This window comes from Tursiops truncatus, chromosome 5 (genome assembly GCF_011762595.2).
Source record: "Tursiops truncatus isolate mTurTru1 chromosome 5, mTurTru1.mat.Y, whole genome shotgun sequence".
Lineage (NCBI taxonomy): Eukaryota > Metazoa > Chordata > Mammalia > Artiodactyla > Delphinidae > Tursiops > Tursiops truncatus.
In genome coordinates, this window is record NC_047038.1 from 63,971,165 (window position 1) to 63,994,893 (window position 23,729).

The 23,729-nt window shown below is 36.0% G+C and overlaps 1 protein-coding gene across 5 annotated transcripts in view; it reads right to left on the reverse strand.

The window, feature by feature from the left end:
- Positions 1–5,657: 5,657 nt before the first annotated feature.
- The window catches only part of PDS5A (PDS5 cohesin associated factor A), a 127,276-nt gene continuing 109,204 nt past the window's right edge, over positions 5,658–23,729 (reverse strand). For 3 of the 5 annotated variants that reach the window (XM_019928308.3, XM_019928306.3, XM_019928307.3), the window contains exons 27-34: positions 23,586–23,718; positions 22,904–23,023; positions 20,354–20,416; positions 19,471–19,616; positions 18,130–18,238; positions 13,670–14,022; positions 7,936–8,086; positions 5,658–6,840 (exon numbers count right to left, since the gene is read on the reverse strand). In XM_019928308.3, coding sequence (XP_019783867.1) covers positions 6,805–6,840; positions 7,936–8,086; positions 13,670–14,022; positions 18,130–18,238; positions 19,471–19,616; positions 20,354–20,416; positions 22,904–23,023; positions 23,586–23,718 — 1,111 coding nt within the window. In that variant the 3' untranslated portion in view covers positions 5,658–6,804. The remainder of the gene's footprint in view (positions 6,841–7,935; positions 8,087–13,669; positions 14,023–18,129; positions 18,239–19,470; positions 19,617–20,353; positions 20,417–22,903; positions 23,024–23,585; positions 23,719–23,729) is intronic. The other 2 variants (XM_019928309.3, XM_019928310.3) reach the window with 2 other exon arrangements.

Genomic DNA, 23,729 nt, shown 5'->3' on the forward strand with positions numbered 1-23,729 from the left:
TTGCTGGATCATATGGTAACTCTATTTTTAGTTTCTTAAGGAACCACCACACTGTTTTCCATAGTGGCTGCACTAATTTACATTCCCACCAACAGTGTAGAAGGGTTCCCTTTTCTCCACACCCTTTCCAGCATTTATTATTTGTAGACTTTTTAATGATGGCCATTCTGACTGGTGTGAGGTGATACCTCATTGTAGTTTTGATTTGCATTTCTCTAATAATTAGTGACGTTGAGCATCTTTTCATGTGCCTGTTGGCCTCTGTATGTCTTCTTTGGAAAAATGTCTATTTAGGTGTTCTGCCCATTTTTTGATTGGGTTGTTTTTTTGTTATTGAGCTGTTTGTATGTTTTGGGAATTAAGCCCTTGTCGGTCGCATCATTTGCAAATATTTTCTCCGAGTCCGTAGGTTGTCTTTTCATTTTGTTCATGGTTTCCTTTGCTGTGCAAAAGGTTATACTGTTTGATTAGGTCCCATTTATTTATTTCTGCTTTTATATCTATTGCCTTGGGAGATGGACTTAAGAAACCATTGGTATGATTTATGTCAAAGAATGTTTTGCCTATGTTCTCTGGTAGGAGTTTTATGGTGTCATGTCTTATATTTAAATCTTTAACCCATTTTGAGTTTATTTTTGTGTATGGTGTGAGGGTGTGTTATAACTTCATTGATTTGCATGCAGCTGTCCAACCTTCCCAACACCACTTGCTGAAGAGACTGTCTTTCCTCCATTGTATATTCTTGCCTCCTTTGTCGAAGATTAATTAACCACAGGTGTGTGGATTTATTTCTGGGCTCTCTGTTTTGTTCCATTGATCCATATGTCTGTTTTTGTTTCAGTACCACTGTTGTTTTTTTTTTTGCGGTACGCAGGCCTCTCACTGTTGTGGCCTCTCCCGTTGCGGAGCACAGGCTCCGGACGCGCAGGCTTAGCGGCCATGGCTCACAGGCCCAGCCGCTCTGCGGCATGTGGGATCCTCCCAGACCGGGGCACGAACCCACATCCCCAGCATCTGCAGGCGGACTCTCAACGACTGCACCACCAGGGAAGCCCAGTACCACTGTTTTGATTACTGTAGCTTTGTAGTATTGTCTAAAGTCTGGGAGGATTATGCCACCTGCTTTTTTGTTTTCTCTCAGGATTGCTTTGGCATTTATGGGTCTTTTATGGTTCTATATAAAATTTAGGATTATTTTTTCCAGTTCTATGAAAAATGTCACGGGTAATTTGATAGGAATCCCATTAAATCTGTAGATTGCTTTGGGTGGTATGGCCATTTTAACAACATTAATTCTTCCACTCCAGGAGCATGGGATATCTTTCCACTTCTTTGAATCATCTTCAGTTTCCTTTATTAGTGTTTTCTAGTTTTCAGCATATAAGTCTTTCACCTCCTTGGTGAGGTTTATCCTGAAGCTTTCTTTCTTTTTTTTTTTTTGGACATGATTTTAATAGGGATTGTTTACATTTCCTTTCTGATATTTCATTGTTAGTGTAAAGAAATGCAACCAATTTCTGTATGTTAATCTTATGTCCTGTTACCTTGCTGAATTTGTTGATCAGTTCTAATAGTTTTTGTGTGGAGTCTTTAGGGTTTTCTATATATAGTATGTCATCTGCATAGAATGACAATTTTACCTCTTCCCTACCAATCTGAATACTTTTTTTTTTTTTTTTTTTTCCCCCGGTATGCGGGCCTCTCCTGTTGCGGAGCACAGGCTCCGGACACGCAGGCCCAGTGGCCATGGCTCACGGGCCCAGCCGCTCTGCGGCATGTGGGATCTTCCCGGACTGGGGCACGAACCCATGTCCCCTGCATCGGCAGGCAGACTCTCAACCACTGTGCCACCAGGGAAGCCCTGAATACCTTTTATTTCTTTTTCTTGTCTTGGTTGCTGTGTGGCTTTCTTCTTTTTTCTACTTAATTGTGGAATATTTGTAATGTCCTTCATCCTTCCATAGGAACTGTAAAATTTAGGTAGCTGTGACCTTCAAAACACAACGCCAAAAATATCAGTAAGAGAGAAATCATGCATCAGTTGAAGATCAGGTCTTTGGACAACAAACACTTCATTGCCATTTATGTTACCATTGTGATGAAAAGGTGGAATTAGGAGACTGCAAGTGATGTAATAGACTTCTAGAAAGAGGCAGGCCCTGCTGCACATAATTATAAGCTTCCCTGGGCAGGCCAAGCTTCCAAATGGGCAATGAATGCAGAGACCCTGGACTCCTGGGCTGATTCTATGTACAGCATTTAAAGAGCCTGCTCGTAAAATGGTCACAAGTACGGTAGTTTTTAAGGGTACCAGCCTTCTGCCTTTCAGCTCTTAACCTGTGGTGGGTGGCAAAGGGGCAGGTTACTCTTTTGTCTCTGCAGCTGTATCTTGGAGGATACAGTCCACCACATGCCAGGTGAAACCAGATGGCAAAACTGTCAAGACCTTCCTGGGAGGGAAAGGGTTTCAGGCGTTTTTTTTGGGTTGGGTGGCCACCAGCGTGATCTCTCAAAAAGGCTCAGAATAAAACTAAAATGGGTGCTTTTAGGGGTTGCTGCCTGGGTCCCCATCAAAATTTGATTCTTGGAGAAGCTCACTCAATCCCTGAAGTTTGTCCAAAGAAGGCACAGGAATTATCAACACACCAGAATTTGTGCAAGATGGGGGTGCACTCAGGATGGTGGACAACCAAGGTTTGAGGGCTGGGACCAGGTATTCCAGAGTCTGTGAATAGAGCAATGTTTTGTACAAGGGAAGTGCTCAAGTGGTGTTCGTGCTGCTGAAAGAGCCATCTTCTAATCTGTCTCCAGCCCACCCTTACGGTCACCTCCTTCCAGGGGGCCCTCAGTCTGGAGAACTGACTCCTGCATCAGGTCCAGCTAATCCGGACGCGGGTGGCTTGCTCAGCCCACTTTAGGGACCTACGTGCTCAAAACAGTTGTCAAAATTAACACTTCTCTAGAAAAGGTAAGGATTTTCTGCTTCTACAGCATCTATGAGGTCCAGGCAATGGACACCTGAATAGCCATATATGCCCATGTTGTGCCATTTGCTTTATATTGCTAGTCCTTCTAAGGCACGCATCTTAGTGTTTTAATGCCAGCCCCTGCCAATAAGCCCAGTCTGTACAGAATGGTTACCTCCCACCCTTACACTTTCTTACTGGCTTCCACAGATCTGGACCATGAACTACAGCACTCTCTCTGTGTATAACTGACCTCCAGTTGATTGTTTTTCAAGCTTCTCCCGGAAGAACGCATACAGTGCTGTTTCTTAAAAGGATGCGTGGTCTTTGCTAGAGAAAGGAGTGACTAGAGAAGGAAGGGGAGGAAAGTGCCTTAAGTTGTAATCAGCATTGATTAAAAAACGTTATTTGAGAAATACCCCAAAATTTGAAGTCCTGATCACCAACCAGCCTGGCCCATGTTCCTTAGAAATGGTACTTTGTACATGTTGCTGTTGGACTTTGAAATAGGTACAAGATAAAATAAGTGAAGGTTATTACTCTTAAATGGGAATGAAAAGCTGGAGCTCTAGTTTACAGGCTGAGTGTTTATGTACACTCATTTCCATTGATTTCCACTGTTGCTGGCTTGTAGCAAACTTTAAACTTCTTGTAGGCAGAGCCACCATTATTTAGGCACACTGCAAAGCTCGTCAGACTGTTGGAGACTTGTTGGTCACCAGTGGTTTCTGTTGACAGTTACTCATGTGAATAGAAGTATCCCAAGTGTGGAAAGATAATCCCATTCAGGGTAAAATACATAACCAGTCATGATAGCTTCTCTTCTCATTCTGTTCACCTTATTCCAGATACATATATGTAATCTGTTTGCTCTCTGTGAACTAGTTTTTGAACTAAATGTGCATATACAGAATTTGTGATAAATAGATGTATCAATAGCCAGTATGAATGGAAGGCCACTTTTAAGTTCTTAAACAATTTCTAAAATTTCCCAAATGTCCGTAAGAATTTATCATCTATTAATTATTATGTTCTCCCTCAGTCACTGTAAGCCAGATCAGAGTATGTAGTCAGGAAGTTCGAAGGTGGCATTTGATCCCTTATGTGCAAACTCCAGAATCTAAACAAAATATGCAAAGACATTTTATCAGCTTGTGACATACCAAGGGGGTTCATGAATATTCAGGGTTCCACACTACTATATAATGCTGCATTTCTTGGTTTTATTTGAAACAATGCATATTTTTAGCATTTTATGGTAGGATTTTACACTTGTCATTTACACAAATTACAAGGTTCTCTTCAAGTCTTTAAAAATTTTTTTAAAAAATTCAGCCCATGTGCAGCACAAGAATATGCAAAACTACTTTACATTATACACACTTTTTATCAAAGGAGATACAAAATTCTGGCTTGTAGTTTTAGACAAATACAAGAAGCTTCAAACTAGACACAAAGGGTTAACATTAATTCTCAAATGTAAGTCTGCACTTTGTGTTGTATTTCTCTGAGATGTGAATACCAAATTCCTAAGGGATTTTTACTTTTTCCTTTTTCAAAGGAAAAATGACAACTTTCCCTTATTCAAGTCCCTCCCCATCAGCTCAGTCTATCATCCTACTCTCCCATCCCTTAGTGCCAGATACTTGCTTATATTAAAAAATCAGGGGTGGGCCATTTACATATGTCTGTGGACCAGATCCTTTTAGCTAACTCCTCTCTTGCAAAAATCTAAGCAGCCATAACTGATGGGAATGGTCTGCTACATTATGTTAAATATGACTTCACACTAGGTAATCTAGACAGATATGATGCTGGGTAATTAGTTAAAAGGAGATAATGAGACAGAAGGCCCTACCAGTGTGCTTTTTATTGGTGGCAAATTGGTGGCCTTTAAGAATCAAGCTGTCTGATTCTAAGAGAGCTTCAAAATCTAAACAGAACATGCCCACTGATTGCTTGAGGGACCTCTCTGATGCTTATGCATAGGTACTCTTTCAGCATGCCGGAGGCAATATTTTATACTTCTAAAGAGTTATGAAGAGGCAATAAGGAAGAGTAGAGCTCTCTGCCCTTTCAAAGATATTTTCTATCACTGGTATCCACTGTTCGCTAGCCATCATCCAATACTTAAATGTGTATGTATATGCATATTTTAAAAGAATTACCCATCTTTCACTCAGTCAGTATACAGCCAACTCTTGATTACCTATGAGAACATAAGTGACATTTACTACCAGAAAATTTCACATTTAACATAATCTTTTTTTTTTTGACACAGCTCACGTTCACTGTTTTACATCTCACGTAGACTACAGCCTGTCAAGACCAAGTTATCACACAAACGTTTATGCCCTCGAACCCATGATAGGTATGTGCAAGGACACTGAGCACATTCAGATAGGGCTTGGGGGAAGGGCATAAAGTGGAGAATGGGGGCAGGTGATAACTCTGGGCGTGAGAAAGGACCAATCTCAAGTTCCTCCTGAATTAGCTCTTATGGTATGCCTTCGTTATTTTAATTTTATGATTGATTACTGCAAAATCTAAAACCTGAGGCAGTCACTATTTTATATAGATAATGGAGAGTTGACTGTAATCATGTTCTTTGTTTCTTTATGACTTTAGCCCTTTTACATAAAAAATTTCACAAGAAAACATAATATAAAAAGATTAAAAAAGACTACCATATGACATCTAGAAGCATTTATTTTATGCAAAAAACTTAAATATGAATGTGCACACAAAAAGTGCACACATTACCTATGCTGAACAATGCCAAGAAACAATATATTGATGCAACAGTTGTTTTCTAAAATAAACATAAAAACGGAGCCCGGACTGGCAGACAAAAAGCAAAGCACTTATTTCCCAACAGCACAATGCTGAAAACTGATAGCAATCCTAAACTCCTCCCACTTTCCTTACAAAGCTGCCAGAGTCCAACTATTTAAAAAAATTGACTTTTTTTTTTACATCAATAATAAAAATCTGGTGACAGACATTATAAAACCAAATGCTGGACAGTCTTTACTCCTTTAAAATTCCAAATATTCCAACATAATCACAGGAGTAAAAACCACTTTAAAGTGATATGCTTTATGAAACAAAAAACAATATGTACATTTATTGCAAATTATATTAAACTAAAATGGAGGGGAAATCAAAATATGAAGTGATATGAAATCAATAATAATTTTAATTATTTTCTCACTCTGATAAAAATCAGAAAGCAACATTTATAAAATTGCCACCACATCACTTTTCATAGCAGGGAACTGAAATCTGTACATCTCATTTTGCAGAAAAGTAGGCAGGCAGAAAGAATTATACATAAAAGTTTCCAAAAGGAAAAACAAAGAAATATTTAATCTGATCTCTTTTCTTCTAAAAAATTAATTCAGTAGACTTCTATTTTTCTCTTGTGTAACATGGGAAATTCCTGGCTCTAAAATTGATGAATTCTCACTGTCAGTGTAAGGACATCCTATTAATTTCTTTAAAATAAAGACTGCAGCATGGAAATTAATGGTGTATTATGCTGTTAAACTCCAGATATGCAGGAACTGGAACCAAGTGTTAAGCAATTTGCTTAATTATTGACTTTTCATAAGAAAAGTCTGGGGGGAGGGTAGAACAGAGTTGCTTTTAGCCTCTCTCTCAAGAGTTTCTGCTGTACATTTCCATCAAAGGACTTGTGGTCAAGTGAAAAAAGGAAGTAATAGCTTTTTTCAGTTTTCAAGGCAGAAAGTGTGTTTTGAAGTTAACTTCATTTTCTGTTCAGGGTCATTCTGAATCCAAGTTTTTGCAGAAGCTAGAGCCTGCTTCTGTTTGGCCTTCATTTTCTCCCTTTGCAAATGAATTTTCTTTTTACCTTGGGGATAGGAGTAGAAGAAAGCAATGTTAGAAAAGATATAAACAGGAAAACAAACCATACACAGATTATTTAATTTCTATAGTTATTACCTAAAATCTGAAAATATTTTTTCATTGTTCATGTGACACTTTAGTTGATTTAGTAATCTTTCCCTAAATTACATAAAAACACAATACCAATGAAGAAGTTTTTATTTTCAACCATTAAGCATTGCTACCCAGTGTCCAATCTGTTTTATTACTACAATAAAACACTAAAAGCTATTTGAAGTAATTGTGATTTTTAATGAATACTTTCAAAATTATGTAGTAGAAAAATTACTAGACAACTGGCAAATAAAAGCAGCAAAATAAGTTCTGTTCTTTAGTGTACTAAAAAAAGGAGGAAAATTTAGCTTAATTCTGTTAAGAGAAATGCCCCACTGATCCTATTTCCCTAATAGGGAGGGAAAATTATGACCTCTGGAAGCATGAAGTAGTGGGATAGGGTCTCTTTCTCTTCTCCCCTCACCTACTCCTCTCTGGGAGGAGGAAGAACCCATCTAATGGGTGAGAGGGTGGGGGAAGGAAAAACTGAGCATACTGGAATTTGGTCTTGTCTAGATTTCTTCTCCTTTGCCTCCAAAAGGTGTGTTCTGGTCTGCCGGAGGTTGTTCAATTTAGGGGCAAGGCATTAGTAGTTACCTGGCCTATGTCATTTCAGATTTGGGTGGTGGGTGGGGGGGAGTGTGGCTTGTGGGATCTCAGTTCCCCACCAGGGATCGAACCCGAGCCAGGGCAGTGAAAGCCCAGAATACTAACCATTAGGCCACCAGGGAACTCCCTGTCATTCCACATTTTTAATCAGCCACATCAGTATTAAGATGGTATCTCCTTTTTAACAATTCCAAACTTGGGAGAGAAAGATAAGGGGGCTGTTTTCTTATATTCCCAAACCCCAACATAACATATACCTTCTAATAAAGATAACAATGCTAACCAAAGAAAGCTAATAAGTGATTAAGATTCTTACATAGTATTAAATTAATTTGTTATAATAGATAAAATTTAATAATATGATATCAAAGAATCCTCTACAAGCTGCCTGCTGCACCTTCAGGAAGCTTCCCTTTACTAGCTCTGAGTCCTCAGTATCTTCCTGGCTGCTCTCACAGACTTTTAAACGATCCAGATCACTGGAAGAATTTCCTGGACTTGATTCTATGTCCCAAAGTGAATCGCCATCACTTCCGAGCACTTGGCTTCTGAAAAATTTCATATTATTTTGATAAAAATTCACTTGTTACTGAAGAATATTCATATTAAACTAATACACGGTTGTTAATACATGAGGAAACACACTTAGGGGATACTTTAAGATACAAACCGATGTGATGTGAGGAAACTCTCAATATACAAATGAGCACAGGAAATCGGGAAATCCTTTGCTTAAAAAAAGTAGAAATTCCAAGACTCTTGAACACTCCAATATTAAGCATACTAAGCAAAACATATTAATCCAAAGATGGGAAAACTATAGTCTGTTATCCTATAGGTAACTTCCTTAAATTCACAGTTTCCCCTTAAGTCCCAAGTTTAAGGACTGTGTCTCCACTGGTGTTAATTGATATTTTCTTTTTCATGGAAGAATTTGGCCTCAAAGATAAAACATACTCAAGAATCAGCAGACCTATAAAAACACATTTTCAATGCAAAATATTTGGAATTGTTTGCCATTTGAATAATAATTCAAAAACAAAAGAAAAACAAGTAAATAACTGAAATGATGATGAATCCTCCATTCCCAAACTCAGGAAGCCAACATTAAGTGTCCAGTTGTTCAGATACTATTTCCTGACTATAGTATACAAATGGCTGATTTTCATAAATTTACAGGGTAAATTCAAGGAATTTTCTGAAAAGAAGTAACAATTCCAAATGCAGCCCAAAATATAAACAGGAACATTTATTGGCACGCGCGCGCGCACACACACACACCCCTCTGATGGAATAGATTTACTGCAAAAATCCAGAGGGATCTAAAAATCCTACAGGTAAGTTTACAAGTTAAAATGTATGAACTCCCAGATTAAGTAAATTCTATGCCAGGAAATTTCTGTACAGTTTTTGTATTTTGGTGGAATAACATATCTATCCTTGAATTAATAAAGTATATAAGTAGGAGTCATACTAAAAATTATTATTTACCTATTGTCAGTGAGAGGACCTAGTAAGAGGAATTCTAGACGGGTTACACATAAGTGATTGCTATGGTATTTAAATGACTGTAGAGGCTACCATTTATCAAGGGTCCTACTTTTACAGGGCTGAAGGATTAGTGAGGTTACAAACATAAAGCATCTAGACTGTGGTTGGATACTAGGGCCTCAAAAATGGTTTTCATTAATTATTTAATAATAAAGTTGAAATCATACAATATGATGAGTATAAATACCAAGTAATAAAAATGGGCGTTTTCTGGAGGTGGTCCTAGTATACAGTGTAGACTGACCGCCTCGAGATCATCTTGTATTCAGACAGATCTACAAAGGAGCACATGGAGTAAAGAAGGGAGCGTAATGTCAGGAAAGGCTCTTTTCAGATGTTAATGTAGGGACAGTTGTGACCAGCGCAGGAACTGACCATCAGGGAAGTGAGAAAGCAAGCAAGTAAAATGTGTGAAGAATAATGCAAGGTAAAGGAAAAGACAGATGAAATAGTGTTAGAAAGCAGGGCCACAGAGAAGCACAAGGGTGCTGGGCCTTATTTCTCAAAGGCTTGCAGTCAAGCTTAAAATCCGGGGGTAAACTACTTTAGTGCAGTGATCCAGATCCAGATCTGGTTCCACAATGCAAGGACTCTAGGCTATGCTTCAAGTTGCCAGGGCAGTAAGTGAGCTGTTCCTACCATTCTGGGTTCATCCTTAGCTCAGAAATGTGGTGCTTGGCTCTCAGCTTTGGCAACCCTATTTCTTCTTTTACTAATGAGATGGTTCAAAGTGTAATGATAACCTTAACAGGATGATTCAAGGTGTTATATTAGCTCTGTATTCAGAATTGTTCAATCATGTGGCTTTAACCTGTATCTGATCCTCACCAGGTCTCAGGAAAATACAGGTGAGATGTCAAATCAATCATAGGTAATACCTTTGGTTAATCAAAAGTATGTTTAGAATCTTGTATGAAGGTGAAAGCTATAGTTTCCCATGAAATAAAAATAAAGCTGGCACCTTCAGGATTTTGACCATTCAACGTTTTCTCCTCAAGCTGAAGGATAGTTAGAACAGCTGAGTCACAAACAAGGAAGTTTTGTTTTAGTGTGCCTGTCTATTCCATCGCTTGGTGGTTACTATACCTTAAAACATTTCCTTTTACACATTAAGAGAAAAAGAAAATAATAGAGTTGTGAACGTTCATAGTTTAAAGGAGAAACATAACCGCAGCTGCCACTGTTAGCAGTACAGTAAGGCGATTAATAAGGGACACAGCCTGGATTCAAAACCCTGTTCTGTGTAGCACTGGCCAGGTGGCCTGAGAAAGTAATTTTTTTAGGTCTAACCCCCTTATCTCTAACATAGGGTTGTACTTGCTTCATAATGATGGTTGGCAAGGCAAATATACATTCAACAACCTTTCCTTATTATCACTATTATTTCTACCAATATATATGCCAAGCACCATTGCAAATACCCCATACATTATTCTACCTAATATTCACTACGGTCTTTCAATGTTCTTATAGCATTAGGGGCTTCACTTAAGTTTGCCACTTGAATTCAAGAACATCTGATCTCTCTTTGTTTTTTCCCTCTCTGAAGCTAAAATACTTTAGCTTTTGTTTGCATGAACTCTGAAATAGGTTCAAAAGATGACTATAGTTGTGTGGTTTAACCTACGATTATTTTAAATAAACCAGCTTCTTATGTAGTAATTATAAATAATAAACTATATGCAAAGATTTTCCATTTCATGGAAACTACCACATATATTAACTACATTAGCTATTTAAAATATGGAAGTAAATATATTTTCAAAGCATCCTCTGTTAAACTACTTTTGTGTGCAGGTATAGTTCCTGTAGAATTAAGACTTAATTTTACCTTAAAGTACAATATAGTGTGGACTCCAGAGTGACGCTGCCTGGTTTTAATGCTGCCTCCACTATGTATATAAGCAAAGGGACCAAAAGCTACATGGACTCTCTATTCCTGGTTCTCTCCTCTTTATAAACTGGGGATAATGATAGTACTTACCCATGTAGAGATGTTTTAAGCATTTAATAGGTTAACAAAGAGCTTAGAATTGAGCCTGGCTCATAATAAGCATTATATTAGTGTTAGCTATTATTCATCTTATGTAGCAATTTTTTAAGTGAAATAAAATATACGTAACATAAATCACTGCCATTCATCTCTAGAATATTTTCATCTTCCAACTGAAACTCTGTACCCATTAAATAGTAATGCCTATTCTCTCCTCCCACTCTCCCTGGCAACTACCTCATTCTGTCTGTATGAATTTGACTACTCTCGTATCTCACAGAAGTGGAGTCATACAGTATTTGCCCTTTGGGGTCTGGCTTATTTCACTTAGCATAATGTCCTTAAGGCCCATCCATATTGTGGCATAAGTCAGAATTTCATTGTTTTACATAGTAATAATAAAATAATTCTTATACTTTTATCAATCAGTAGACTTAAAGTGAAAGTTTTCTGCTCTATTCTGGAATTGACAAGCTGGAGAAATATATTCTTTGAGGGCGAGAACCTATCCATTTTGGATACTTTTGTACTGCCAACATCCAGCGCAATGCTGGCAGTTTAATCTGTCTGTATTTGTTAGAAGAACAAATGAGAAGTATAAGGAACAATGCTCATGTGCCTATAATACATTCAGTCCTATGCAAGAGGCTATCATGAGTAATACAGAGTTTCGGGAGTAAGTTAGGTTTCCAAGCCGAAGTCATAATGCTAGAATTTAAGGGCAGAGTTGTATATTAGATTCAGGAAAGAATGGAAAAGACAAAAGGAAGCTTGGGAGAAAGTTTCAGAATGTCCTTCTATGTTTTGTTAGCCACGAATTAGTAGTCAATAATTCAACCAGAAGTTTCTGAAATATGTGCGCAAAGTCTTTGATCTGTTTTACTGAAGTACAGTGTTATCATGAACACCAAATTTAACCATCTAACTTCACTGAGAATATAAAACCATCAAAGAATTCTATATTTTGGATAACACATTGCCCAACTGATCTACTAAATGGCATACTTAAGACTTCTAAGGTGTCTTTTCACTCTTGAAAAAGATGTTTTAAGAGTTTTAAAAAGGCCCAAGGCCATTTTTAATCAACACCAGTCTCTGGCATGTAAGCCATTTTTGTTGGTTTGTTTAATGCTTTGGGGGCAAATGGTGTTAACTAAAAGCAGAGCAATGGGTTTTACAATGCTCAATTTCAGAGACAAGGTTGGTTGCTACTGAAAACGTTTTCAGGGTCCAAGTGAGTGCCTGCATATTTTGGTTAGATGTCAAAAGGACAGCACATGAGAGGTAAGGTCAGGTGGCTCAGGTGGCCTGGGTGTGATGATCAGTACTATTTTATGTGGGTGAGGAATGGCTAGAATTCTAGAAACCCTTAAGAGAAGTCTGGCAATCTCCAACGAAATTTGTTCAGCTTTTGTATAACTAAAAATATAGTAAGAGGTAAAGCAACTAGAATTCAAAACAATGGTTAAAATAATTACTGAGCATTTAGTCTGTACAAGGCATTTTGTTAAGTGCTTTATATTTAATGACCATTTAATTCTTGGAACAGTCCTTTGAGGAAGGTATTATTATACTGCCTTAATGATGAAGAAAAGGAGGCCGAGGTTAAGTATGTTGTTCCAGGTCAAAGGTCCAGGTTTGAGGAGAAAAATAATAAATTTGCCCCCAATACTGGCTTTCCTTACTACACTTTTAGTCCATAAAAGTAGAAGTGGCTAAGTAGAAGAAACACCCATTACTTAGTCAGGTTTGGGCCTGGATCAGCTGCCATGAGACGTTGAAAAAGGTACTCAGAGACACTTAAAATGTAAGAAAATCTAGTAGCCTCAAACTTCCAAATTTCAAAAATGGTAATTTTAAAAAATGTACTTACAAACACGTATGCCTTAGCAACACTGTACTTTATAAAAATATTGAAGCAGGATGGTGAGGGTGTCCTGACATGATCAGAGCTGGTTCTTTCCTAGAAGGAACTCAGAATCTTACAATCTAATTCAGGGGGGAGATGAATTAGGTATAGGTATATAAGGAAAAAGAAGCAGTGTAGAGCTAAGTTCTAATTGTAGACCAAGTAAGGAGCCAACTTCTAGATCTCATTGGGGCACCACTGTTACAGTGTGGAAAATCTGAAATCCCAACACAACATGATCAAAGATGAGTAGCTGTGAGGGAGGGTGGGGGAGAGGTAAGTTGCTGACTTATATTAAAATTTACTGTAACAAGTGGAAATAAAGAGCATGCCATGACATCTATCTATTCCACTCTGGGATCTCTGTATCAAAAAGGTAGCCGTTTATATTTAGAAAACCCCATGCAACTATGTGAGGGACACCAAGACAATGTTATCCTTGCTAATAAATAGAAACATCAAAAACCATATCCTAATTAAAAATTAACCAAAGAAAAAAGGAGATCTTTCTTCAAATTGTTGTCCTGAAAGTTATGAGATAAAAGCAAATGCCACCATAACTTAGGAAAACCAGGGGCAGTTTTCACTCCCAAATGCCTAGGTGTTTGGGGGTGACTGGCAACTAAGATTAAAACCAGATGTCTAAATTCAAAGTTCAGAAAGAACGGTGTACGTTACCTTTGTAAGTCAATTTGTCTCTCTGCTGGTGCTGCCTTTTTGGCTATGTCTTGCAGTTTGGGTGCTTTGGCATTACCTGCTTCCAAACCTCCAGGGCTTTCCTGATTGACTGCGGCTCTCTTTCTTCCCTTGCTAAGAGGTTTATTTATATCATCATTTCTGGTTGCATTGCCCTGAGATTCAGACTTGGGTCGACGTCCTCTCCTGGGTTTTGAAGGGGCAGGTGGTCCTGATTCATCTACTTTCTCATCTGTTTTTTGTTGGATATTCTCTGCACCAGCTGCTGTTACTGTTCTTTTCTTTCCTCGGTCACTGCTGATGTTGCCCTGGGCAGCCTGATCAGAATTAATCTCCTAAAAGAGCAGAAAACAATTATATGAACATAAATTCCTTAAATATCACTGATCTATACTACAAAGAAGCATTCTGCAAGTATTTGAAAAGAGTTGGAATTCCAGGGCTTCTGATTAACTGCTTACATCCCATGAAGAATGTAAACTCCTCAAGGATAAGGACTGAATGAGGTGCCTACCATAGTGCTTGGCATATATAATATACTCAATAAATGCTTACTAAAGTGCATAGGCAGTTATATAAGAGAAAACCTACTCAGTTTTGCTTTCACAGCCATTTTAAATGACAAGGTCCTTTTTATTGTGGTATGCTCTTAATGTATCACTTTTCAAAAGAGGGGGGAATGTTTTCATAATTCAATGTTATTTTCTTTCTCTATGATGCATCTGACTATAATAATCTTTGTAGTTCTGTGACAAAGTTCTTTAATATCTCACTCCACTCATTCATTCTAACTTTTGTCTCTTCTTTATCAATCATTAACCTTCTACTTTTTTCTGAGCATTCTCTTTTTTCCTCTGTTTGGCATATATATTACATATTGTCATCTAAAATGTTCAAAGTAATAAAATTCCATTTTAATATGAGACATAATGGACATTAGGAGGAATAATAATTTTCAGAATGAAAGTGACCTTTATATGTATGATATTTAGGAGTCAATTATAATAATTTTAACTGATTCAAGGGAAACAAAGGAACACTATCCTCACCGAAAAAGTGACTTTATCTTTTCAATTAATTAATTAATTTTCATTTCCCCAAAAAATGTTTTCAATGACCAGGGAAACACATAAATCTTTCATGTTTCAAGAAAATTTACTTAAATGAAAACTCGTGAAAGTAGTATCTTAAGTTAGAAAATCCACAAATCAGTGTTTCACGTTGAGGATTAACATTAAAGTAAACCCTATCTTAAGAGACAGTATCAGAGCCTTTAACATGGGCAGCTAGACTTAAATCCATCCTTCCAGGATGATGAGCTAATGACTCCTACTTCTTTCACCCTCTTGGGATGTGGAGAGTCGTGTTACAAAAATCATCAAAAGGGAACAAGAGTAAGGTGGGCCACAGGATTTAAACTGTAAAACAATACAAAATGGATCAGAGAAAAGATATGCGAAGGCACCCTGGAGAAAGATGGAGATTCCTGGGCAAAATAAGAAGGGTCAATAAAAACTAAGTGTGGTTAAACTTGAAGTAGAAACCATTCAACTGAATGCCTGTTAGGTGCAGTGGCTGCTGGGCATAGATTGGGGAACAAAACTCTTATTTTTCCTGTCCTCAAACAGATTAGCATAGTAGGTGACTAATTTTTTAAAGAGTAAACAAACATTTAAGTACAGATTACCCTAAATGCTAAGAGATTAAAGAAAAGGGCATTCAGAAAAAAAAAAAAAAAACAGGAAGCATCAATTTCTCATTGGTTCTTCTGGGGAATATTAATTAAATAATATCAAAGCAGGACTTATCACATGAAAAGTGAAGTATTTTAGACAGATGGAAGAGGCAGCATGAAGTACCTGAAGAAGGAAAGAGCTTGGAAGATTGAAGGAACTTGAAGTGATGTGAGACTGGTATAAGGTAGGAGAAGCAAGCATGGGCCAGATCATGAATGCCTTATGGGACATGTAAGAAATCTGATTTTATTCTAAGTGCTGATAAAAGTCATTGATGGACTTTAAACAGAGGACAAACATAATCCAGATTATATTTTAAAAAGATCACACTGGCTGCTATATTTGGTGATGAGATTGGAAGGGAGCAAGAATGTTAACAAGAAGGTAGAACTACTACACTATCAGACGTTGAGTTAGGGAGTTCCCTGGTGGCCTAGTGGTTAGGATTCCAGGCTTTCACTACCATGGCCTGGGTTCAATCCCTGGTTGGCGAATTTCCTGCAAGGCGCATGGCATGGCCAAAAAAAAAAAAAGTTGAGTTAAATAAGAAAAAGATAATTTAAAAACGGGCAAATATGAACAGGCAGTTCACACAAGAGTACATCCAAACGGTCAACAAAAATACTGATCATCAGAGAAATATAAATTAAAACAATAGTGGGGCATTAGTTTTGATACTTTAAACTGAAAAAAATTCAAAAGAACTATAAACCTGTTGTTAGTGGGTATACAGAGAAAAAGTACCCTGCTGGTAGAAATGTCAAGTGTTCTAATTTTCGAAGAAAACAATATGAAAATATCTAAAATCTCTAGTATATTTACTCCTTGACCTGGCATTCCCACTACTAGAACTTATTAGCCCCTAGAAATAAAATCACCAGTAAATTTAATGCAACATTGTAGTGACAAAGAACAGGGAAAGGAAGTATTTATGTGTATACAAACATGAAAATGATAACACTGTAGAGAAAAAATGGAACACACAGATAAGGCTGTTTAAAAGGGGAAAAAAAGACTATTAAATGTCATGCACATGATCATATTTACACATTTATGAACATTACATTTATGTGCATATGTATAAAGAACTCATGCAAAAGCCAAATGAAGAGGAAATCAGTTGTCAGCTGTAGGCATGAAGAAATAGAAGACTCTAAAGGGCAACACTGGTGGTACTGCCTGCCTGCTCCACAGAATGTTAATGTGTTATTTCTTCTTTTAACCACCTCCCTTATTCATTCTTCATATTACCATTTGATTTTGCTCACAGAGTAAATAATAGGAGAAAATGTTCTGATTTGTAAACATGGATATACAATTTGCTGGATAATTTTTATATACATAACTAATAAATTGGTTTATGCATCAATCTCTTTGAGAAATTGGTTACCAAGAAACACTCTCTTAGATCTTTATCTTCTTTCAGTACAACAAGGTAGTGTTTTGAGCCTGCAAGACTGAGAACCAGACCCTGGAAAGAAATGACCGTATCAACTTCTGGGAGATCTGACTGGGAAGCTATCAGGCTTTTGTCAAAATACAACCCCAGTCTCTTCAGGCAACAGTGAATCTGTTAAACATTCTTTGGAAGTATGAAAAAGTTAAAACAGTGTTTGGAACAATATAATATTACAGATCAATCAAAGTAATATTTTGGCCCCTCAGAAATTAGAATTTAAATGTCCAATTTATCTTCTATACAATTCTACAGCAGAGGTTGAAAAGGTTATAGATAGATGTTTGTACTAGATAAATATTTGCATCCCTGTACCACCTCTTAATACATATTATAAGCATGTTTATGTATCTGTGGCAATATGCATATCTGCATCTAAGCATGATTATGTTCAATGTTTAATTCTATAGAAGGATCCCACAATATCTAAATCTACTGGTTTCTGAATTCTAAGAGTTTTGAAAGTGAGAGGTTCCCTGTTACCTGAGTTTACTGACATAATGAAGTTCAGATAGCAAACAGCAAGAGTATGGATAGTCAGAGACTGACCTAAAAAATGTATCCTTACCTATTTAGTTTGAATTCAGATGATAATTTTGGATAGGAAAAGTTCAGCTACTGTGGAATAACTGTATAGTCCCATATTTTATGTACCTGAGGATAACTCCTAAAACATTTGATAATACCATAAATATATGGGGGGTAAAAAAAAAGTATGTCAAGAACATGATTCTATAGAAAAAGAAATAATAGTATTAGGTCATTCTTACTGAGGCAAGTTATCCTCCTACCAATGTTATACTCCTTTCTGTCCTGCCAAAAAATTAGGAATATTATTATTAAAAGTATTAAAAGTATTAAAAGATACACCATCAAAGAACGCAGCTGTTAAATAAAAAACATATTTTAAAAGGTCAGCTCATTAAGTTTAACTTAAAACGACAACAGAAACAGTGTTGATCCCTGGTGGGAGTCAATGAAGTTTTGGAAACAAGGTCTCAAAACACTTCAGTTCCTATTCTTTCAAGGTATTGGGAGAAGGTGACCACACAAACTCTGGTAAATGAAGACAGTGGACAAAGAATCACTTCTGTAGAGTGGAAGCCCAGTAAGTATAGCAGGGGGTGGTATACACACAGGTATAGTATGTAGTATATATTAATGTGTAGACTGTGGGTTTCTTACCCCATCATAAAATTGTAATAAGAATCTCCATGGGAAAAACCCACTTGTTAAATTTTAAAATTTACCTTATTCTTTACTGGGTCAATATTCTTTACAGGTGTCACAGAAATAATTCTCACAGGGTTCTCTTCATTTTCACTAACTCCAGTTTCTGCTGCCTCTGAACTCTGTTCCCTGTTGAAGAGAAATAAACCAAAGCTTCTTTATTTCACCATATGAATAGGAAGTGTACTCTCTCACTATACCAATAAGGAAAGAGGCTTAGGCTGATTTAGAAGCCTGGCCAAGTGAAGTAACGTTAACAAGACTCAGATCTTCTGTGGTTACAGACTACTGCTCTACTATATCAAGTTTTGGATTTCCATCTTACCTTACTAATGTAAGACAGAAATGACTGCCTAAAACCACCAGATAGAAAGCGTAGTTGACAAGGAACAAACAACACAACTATTCTATAAGCCTATCTGTTGGGGGGTGGAAAACCCTAAAACAAAGCAAAAATACAACAGATGAGCGTATAGTTTTCTCCAGTCTGTGTTCTTAATGCTCTGCAAGGGAAGGGGCTGCAAGAAGAGGCCACAGGGGAGGTGTCTGACCCCCACCATCTATGTAAACCACAGATGTTCCACGTTAATTTTTTAATATTTTGGGATTCTACTGCTAAAAATGTGTTTAAAACACCACCACTGAATTTATGCTTAAAATTTCATGAATTAGAATAAAATCTTTAAAAGCCTCAATATTTAGTGTTGGTAAGAGTAGGGTCAGATGGAAATTTTTATGCAGTAGCTAAGACAGTAAACACTTGACATGTTAAACATGGAATCTTTTAAATAAATATTTATTTGGTTGTGTCAGGTCTTAGTTGTTGGCATGCAAACTCTTAGTTGCAGCATGTGGGATCTAGTTCCCTGACAAGGGCTCGAACCTGGGCCCCCTGCATTGGGAGCACAGTCTTAGCCACCGGACCACCAGGGAAGTCCCAAACATGGAATCTTTAATAAGTGGAAAATGTTATTAACAATGTTATCTCTACTCATGCTATACTAATTTTGAGTTAAAAATTAAAAAGCATATAAATTAAATTTATTTAAAGAGTTACATTTTCAGTTCTCCTAAGTGTTAAATTTAAACACACACACTCCCATGTAAATTAGTTTTAGTATATTACTAATTCTTACGTTTTTCCATTTAACTTTTCTACACATTTAGAATGCTAAACAGTTTCAAAATGTGTACGACACTCTCAATTTCCATCATTAATTATACTAAAATTTAGCACTACTGTTTTTTACTAAGATGTTTCCTAAAGTCCATTTTTGTGATACAGTGCTTTAAGAAAAGAAACTGAAAGATGAACCAAGTAGTGAGTGATAGTAACAAAAACAATTGGAGAAAAAAATTGCCTTGATCGATTTCCGGTGGAAGGGCTCAGCTCTGAATTTACATTAATATTGCTTCCAGTCTCAGCTCCAGTGCTTCTAACATATGGTTTCCTTCCCGTTGCTGATAAAGGCTTGTTTACCGCACCTAGTACTCCAGCAGGTTTTGGCTAAAAATTACATATACGCATGTTATTTTATACCTTACTGAAACGAATACATACAAATTTAGACACATGTAAGGGATACTGTTTCGCTTACAGCCAGGAATTGTTGTTGCTTTGGAAAGTTAAATCCTAAATTTATTAGAAATGATAATTCTGTAAAACTATATCTAAACATAATTACAAATCAAAAGCATTACCTCTACTTAAAAATAACTATGCAATATTTAATTATTCCTGTTGCTCAATCAAAACAAAGTGTCCCTAAAACAGTGAAATACATAATAATTAAGACACAATAAAATGTCTTACAGGTAAACTACTGAGTATATATAGTAATAGTTTAGACACTGTTTATCAAATACTAAATTTTCCTTTGCTCTTTTAGATGTCATATTACCTTTATAGAATATAAACTGTCTAACTTATTAGTACTTTAAAATTATCTTTATCTTACACATCTAAATTTATTATATCATTTTTCAGGGAAATCTGCTTTGTGAATTCTAAATAACTTGAAGCCTATCAGTACTGGTGAGAACACATGGTTGTAATTCTAAAGTGGTTCATGACAAAAAAAAAAAAGCCTGAGAGAACAAATGCTTTAGATGCTATAATCCACAACATGATCCCTAAGAATCAGGAACTATAAAATCTGAGGGACATTTAAAGGTTATTTCTAAGACTAGCAGAAGTAATATGCACATGAGATAAAGATCCCCCAATTATCTAGTACATAATACCTTTCCTGTTAACAGAAGTACTCTTGTCTCTTCTGAAATATAACTCTTGTCATTACAGAAGTCCTATCAAAAAAACAAACAAAAAAAAGTAAACATATATTTATTGTCCATACAAGACTTCAAGGTATTCTGCTTTACCATAACAGTTTCATTTGCGCTAAGAAACATATCAAACCATCAAAGCATATTTCATGAACCATACCATAAGTCTAGTTTTAAAATTAACTCAGTGGCACACAAGACTTAGTCAAATGTCAGATATAAATTACTTAAATCACATTTTTTTTTGGCAGTGCCACGTGGCTTGCAGGAGCCTAGTTCCCTGACCAGGAATTGAATCCAGGCCATAGTCGGTGAAAGCACGGAGTCCTAACCCCTGGAATGCCAGGGAATTTCCCTTAAATCACATTTTAAATAAAACACATTTCTATTCTTTCATATGGTTCAGGGCAAACAGTCTCCAGTTTATTCAATGAACTATGTTCTCCACTCTATTATAAAATTTACTTTTTAAAAAAATTTATTTGGCCACACCACGTGGCACACGCGATCTTAGTTCCCCGACCAGGGACTGAAGCCACGCCTCCTGCAGTGGAAGCACAGAGTCTTAAGCTCTGGACTGCCAGGGAAGTCCCTAAAATTTACTTCTTTGGGGCTCCCAAAGCATCCAAAATGGTACTATGCATATATCAGGCACTTAATATTCACTAAAAGAACCCCACACAGAATCTCAAGAAAATTATCCTTACTGAAAAAAAATCTGTTACTTTAATTAAAAATGTTTTGTTTCCTAGAACCATAAGTAGACTGTCCAAATCATAAAGGTAAATACACCATCAAAATCTAATTAAGTCAATTGTAATGTTCTTTGGCTGCAGTGATATTAACTAGTTAATAAATGAATTAAACCAAATGTGGACACTGATGATACTTCTGAAAGTTACATCTGTATAAGAGTTCAATTTGATCCTATGGTGCCTCTATCTGTTAATTATCCTGGGAATAGCACACGAGTAAACCACAATGGTCTCACGGAAGCAAAATGACTTACTGCTGTCTGGAAGTTCATTAATTTGTAAGTAATCGCACTTAAGAAATTATTTTTCTTTTATTAAGTTTACCTTCACACTAGTGTCACAGAAAAGAACAGAAGGCTTAAATGTGCCTATAAAAAGAAATAACACTTTTGGCATGTATTCTAGGCAAGGCTGTATCTTTCTTTTCTTCCCCACAAAGGCTTTTATGTAGCTAAAAATATTGTTACATGAAGATATACTATAGCTTCACTAAGCTATCTTAATATGCCTAGTTTTCTCCTGTCTGAATTTATACCATATTAAAAGCAACATATTAGAAAAGGCAATGAGGAAAGCTGATCATTTAAAACAGAAAAAAAAAAAAATTATTATTAAGAAGGCTAAAGACATTCTAAGTTTCAATATCAAAACAAAAAACAATTAGAATCAGGTGTAGTGACAAACAGCAATTTAAATTCTTGATGATGTATGAAGATTCTATTTGGGTACTATTCCAGTCACGATAGCCCTGGGTCAACAATAAAGTAAATTTAAATTCAGGAGGTCACTCAGGAGTGTTTATAAAGACCAGTAAATTCAATTAGAACAGAAGTAACTTTGCAATCCTTATTATTCCTATCAAAACCAGGCAGAGTAAATTCTGAGTACTAAATCAAAGTCTGATTAAAATTTTTGTTGAAAATTTTAAATGCCTTATTTTTTCCAATTAAAAATATTAAGGATATTTTTTTAAACAAAGCACAGGAAAGTTAAACTTTAAAATACCACCTTAAAGTGGGTAATAAAAGGCATTCTTTTTGAAAAAGTTTCTTAATCCAAATTAGCTGGAAAAACTTAAAGAGCTTTAGTTAGCTGAAAAATTTACTTACATGGAAAACTTCATTTGCTGACAGCAGAATAAATGTACTATTTATTATTAATACCATTTATTAAATGCTTACTTTGTGACAAACTCTTAGAAACCTAGGTATATTAGTAATTGTTCACAGGTATTATCATCATCTGCATTTTAGAGATGAAGACATTGAGGCTTAGAAGAGTTAACACGTGTAAGGTCCCTCAAATTAGAAATGGTTGATTCGAATCCAGGTCTGTCAATTGCCAAGACCAATTCCATTCATTCTAACATTTTATTTCATATATAGATGTATATATATTTATACTCTACCAAATATTTTGTTTACTTCTTGTCTGAAAAAATACTAACAGTGTTTTAATGAGATGAAAACAATTTAAGAAATTTGAAAATTCCTCTTACATATTAGAAATATCCAGAAGGAATAGCTCACATAGGAACACCACCACCAAGCTTGATTTGTATTCTCTACTCTGTAAGGTGAGAATGATATTTTTCAGGCTTTGGAAGACAATCTCCCATTTCTTGATAAACTCACAGAGGTTTTTTTTTTTTTTTTTACTCTGTAGTCAAGACAATCCAATACTTGCCACTAGGGTTGATGGTAACAAATTTAAATAGGTTTAGTATGGTAGAAAAATGAAGGGAAGAAATTACCTTTTCAGGTTGTGTAAAAAATTTCATCGGAAGGACTGGATCCTTTGGTGAATCTGCATTGCATAAAGCACTTTTACTATTTATAACACACAGGGCCACATCACACACTGTATAAAGTTTCTAGGGAGGAAAAAAAAAAATCACATATACCTTTCAGTAGTGAAAAATAACCACAAGTACCAATTCTAACCAATATATAAAATCGAATCAAAACAATAATATGGGGTTATTATTTATTCCTTGAACATTCTGCATTTGTATTTGGCATTTCTTCTTATGTAGCCTCCTAGTAAACAACAACAAAAAAGACCCCTTCATCTTAATTTAACATGAATGCCAAGTATGTGTTAAAAACAATAAACCAAACTAAAGGAAACATACAAAAAGAATATCTACTTGTCTGTAACTCTTACTAAAAGTTCTTAAGACAGCATAGTTGTAAATTTTACTAGTTCTTATTCCTGTGCTCTGTAGAAGTTTTAATATCTTTTTCAAAGTAATAAATGTTCTTCAAATAATAGAATTCAATTTAATGAAATAAAGTAAAAACTAAGTATGTATTTTTAATAAATGTTCTGTAATCTATTTTATTATGTAATAGTTAGGAAAAACAAGTGGGACAAGGGTCATAATATTTTTTCCTGTAATATCTTAATACCCACTGGCCTAATATATATCTTACTTCATTTGTCTTGGATTCATCTGGAGACTGGGCATCTTTTGTTAGCTTGATGTTCTCTGCCATCTTTTTCATAAAGGCATGGCTGTTATTTTCATTCTTTGTCATTAAAACTTCAAGCATGAACCACAGGCACCTAAATGACAA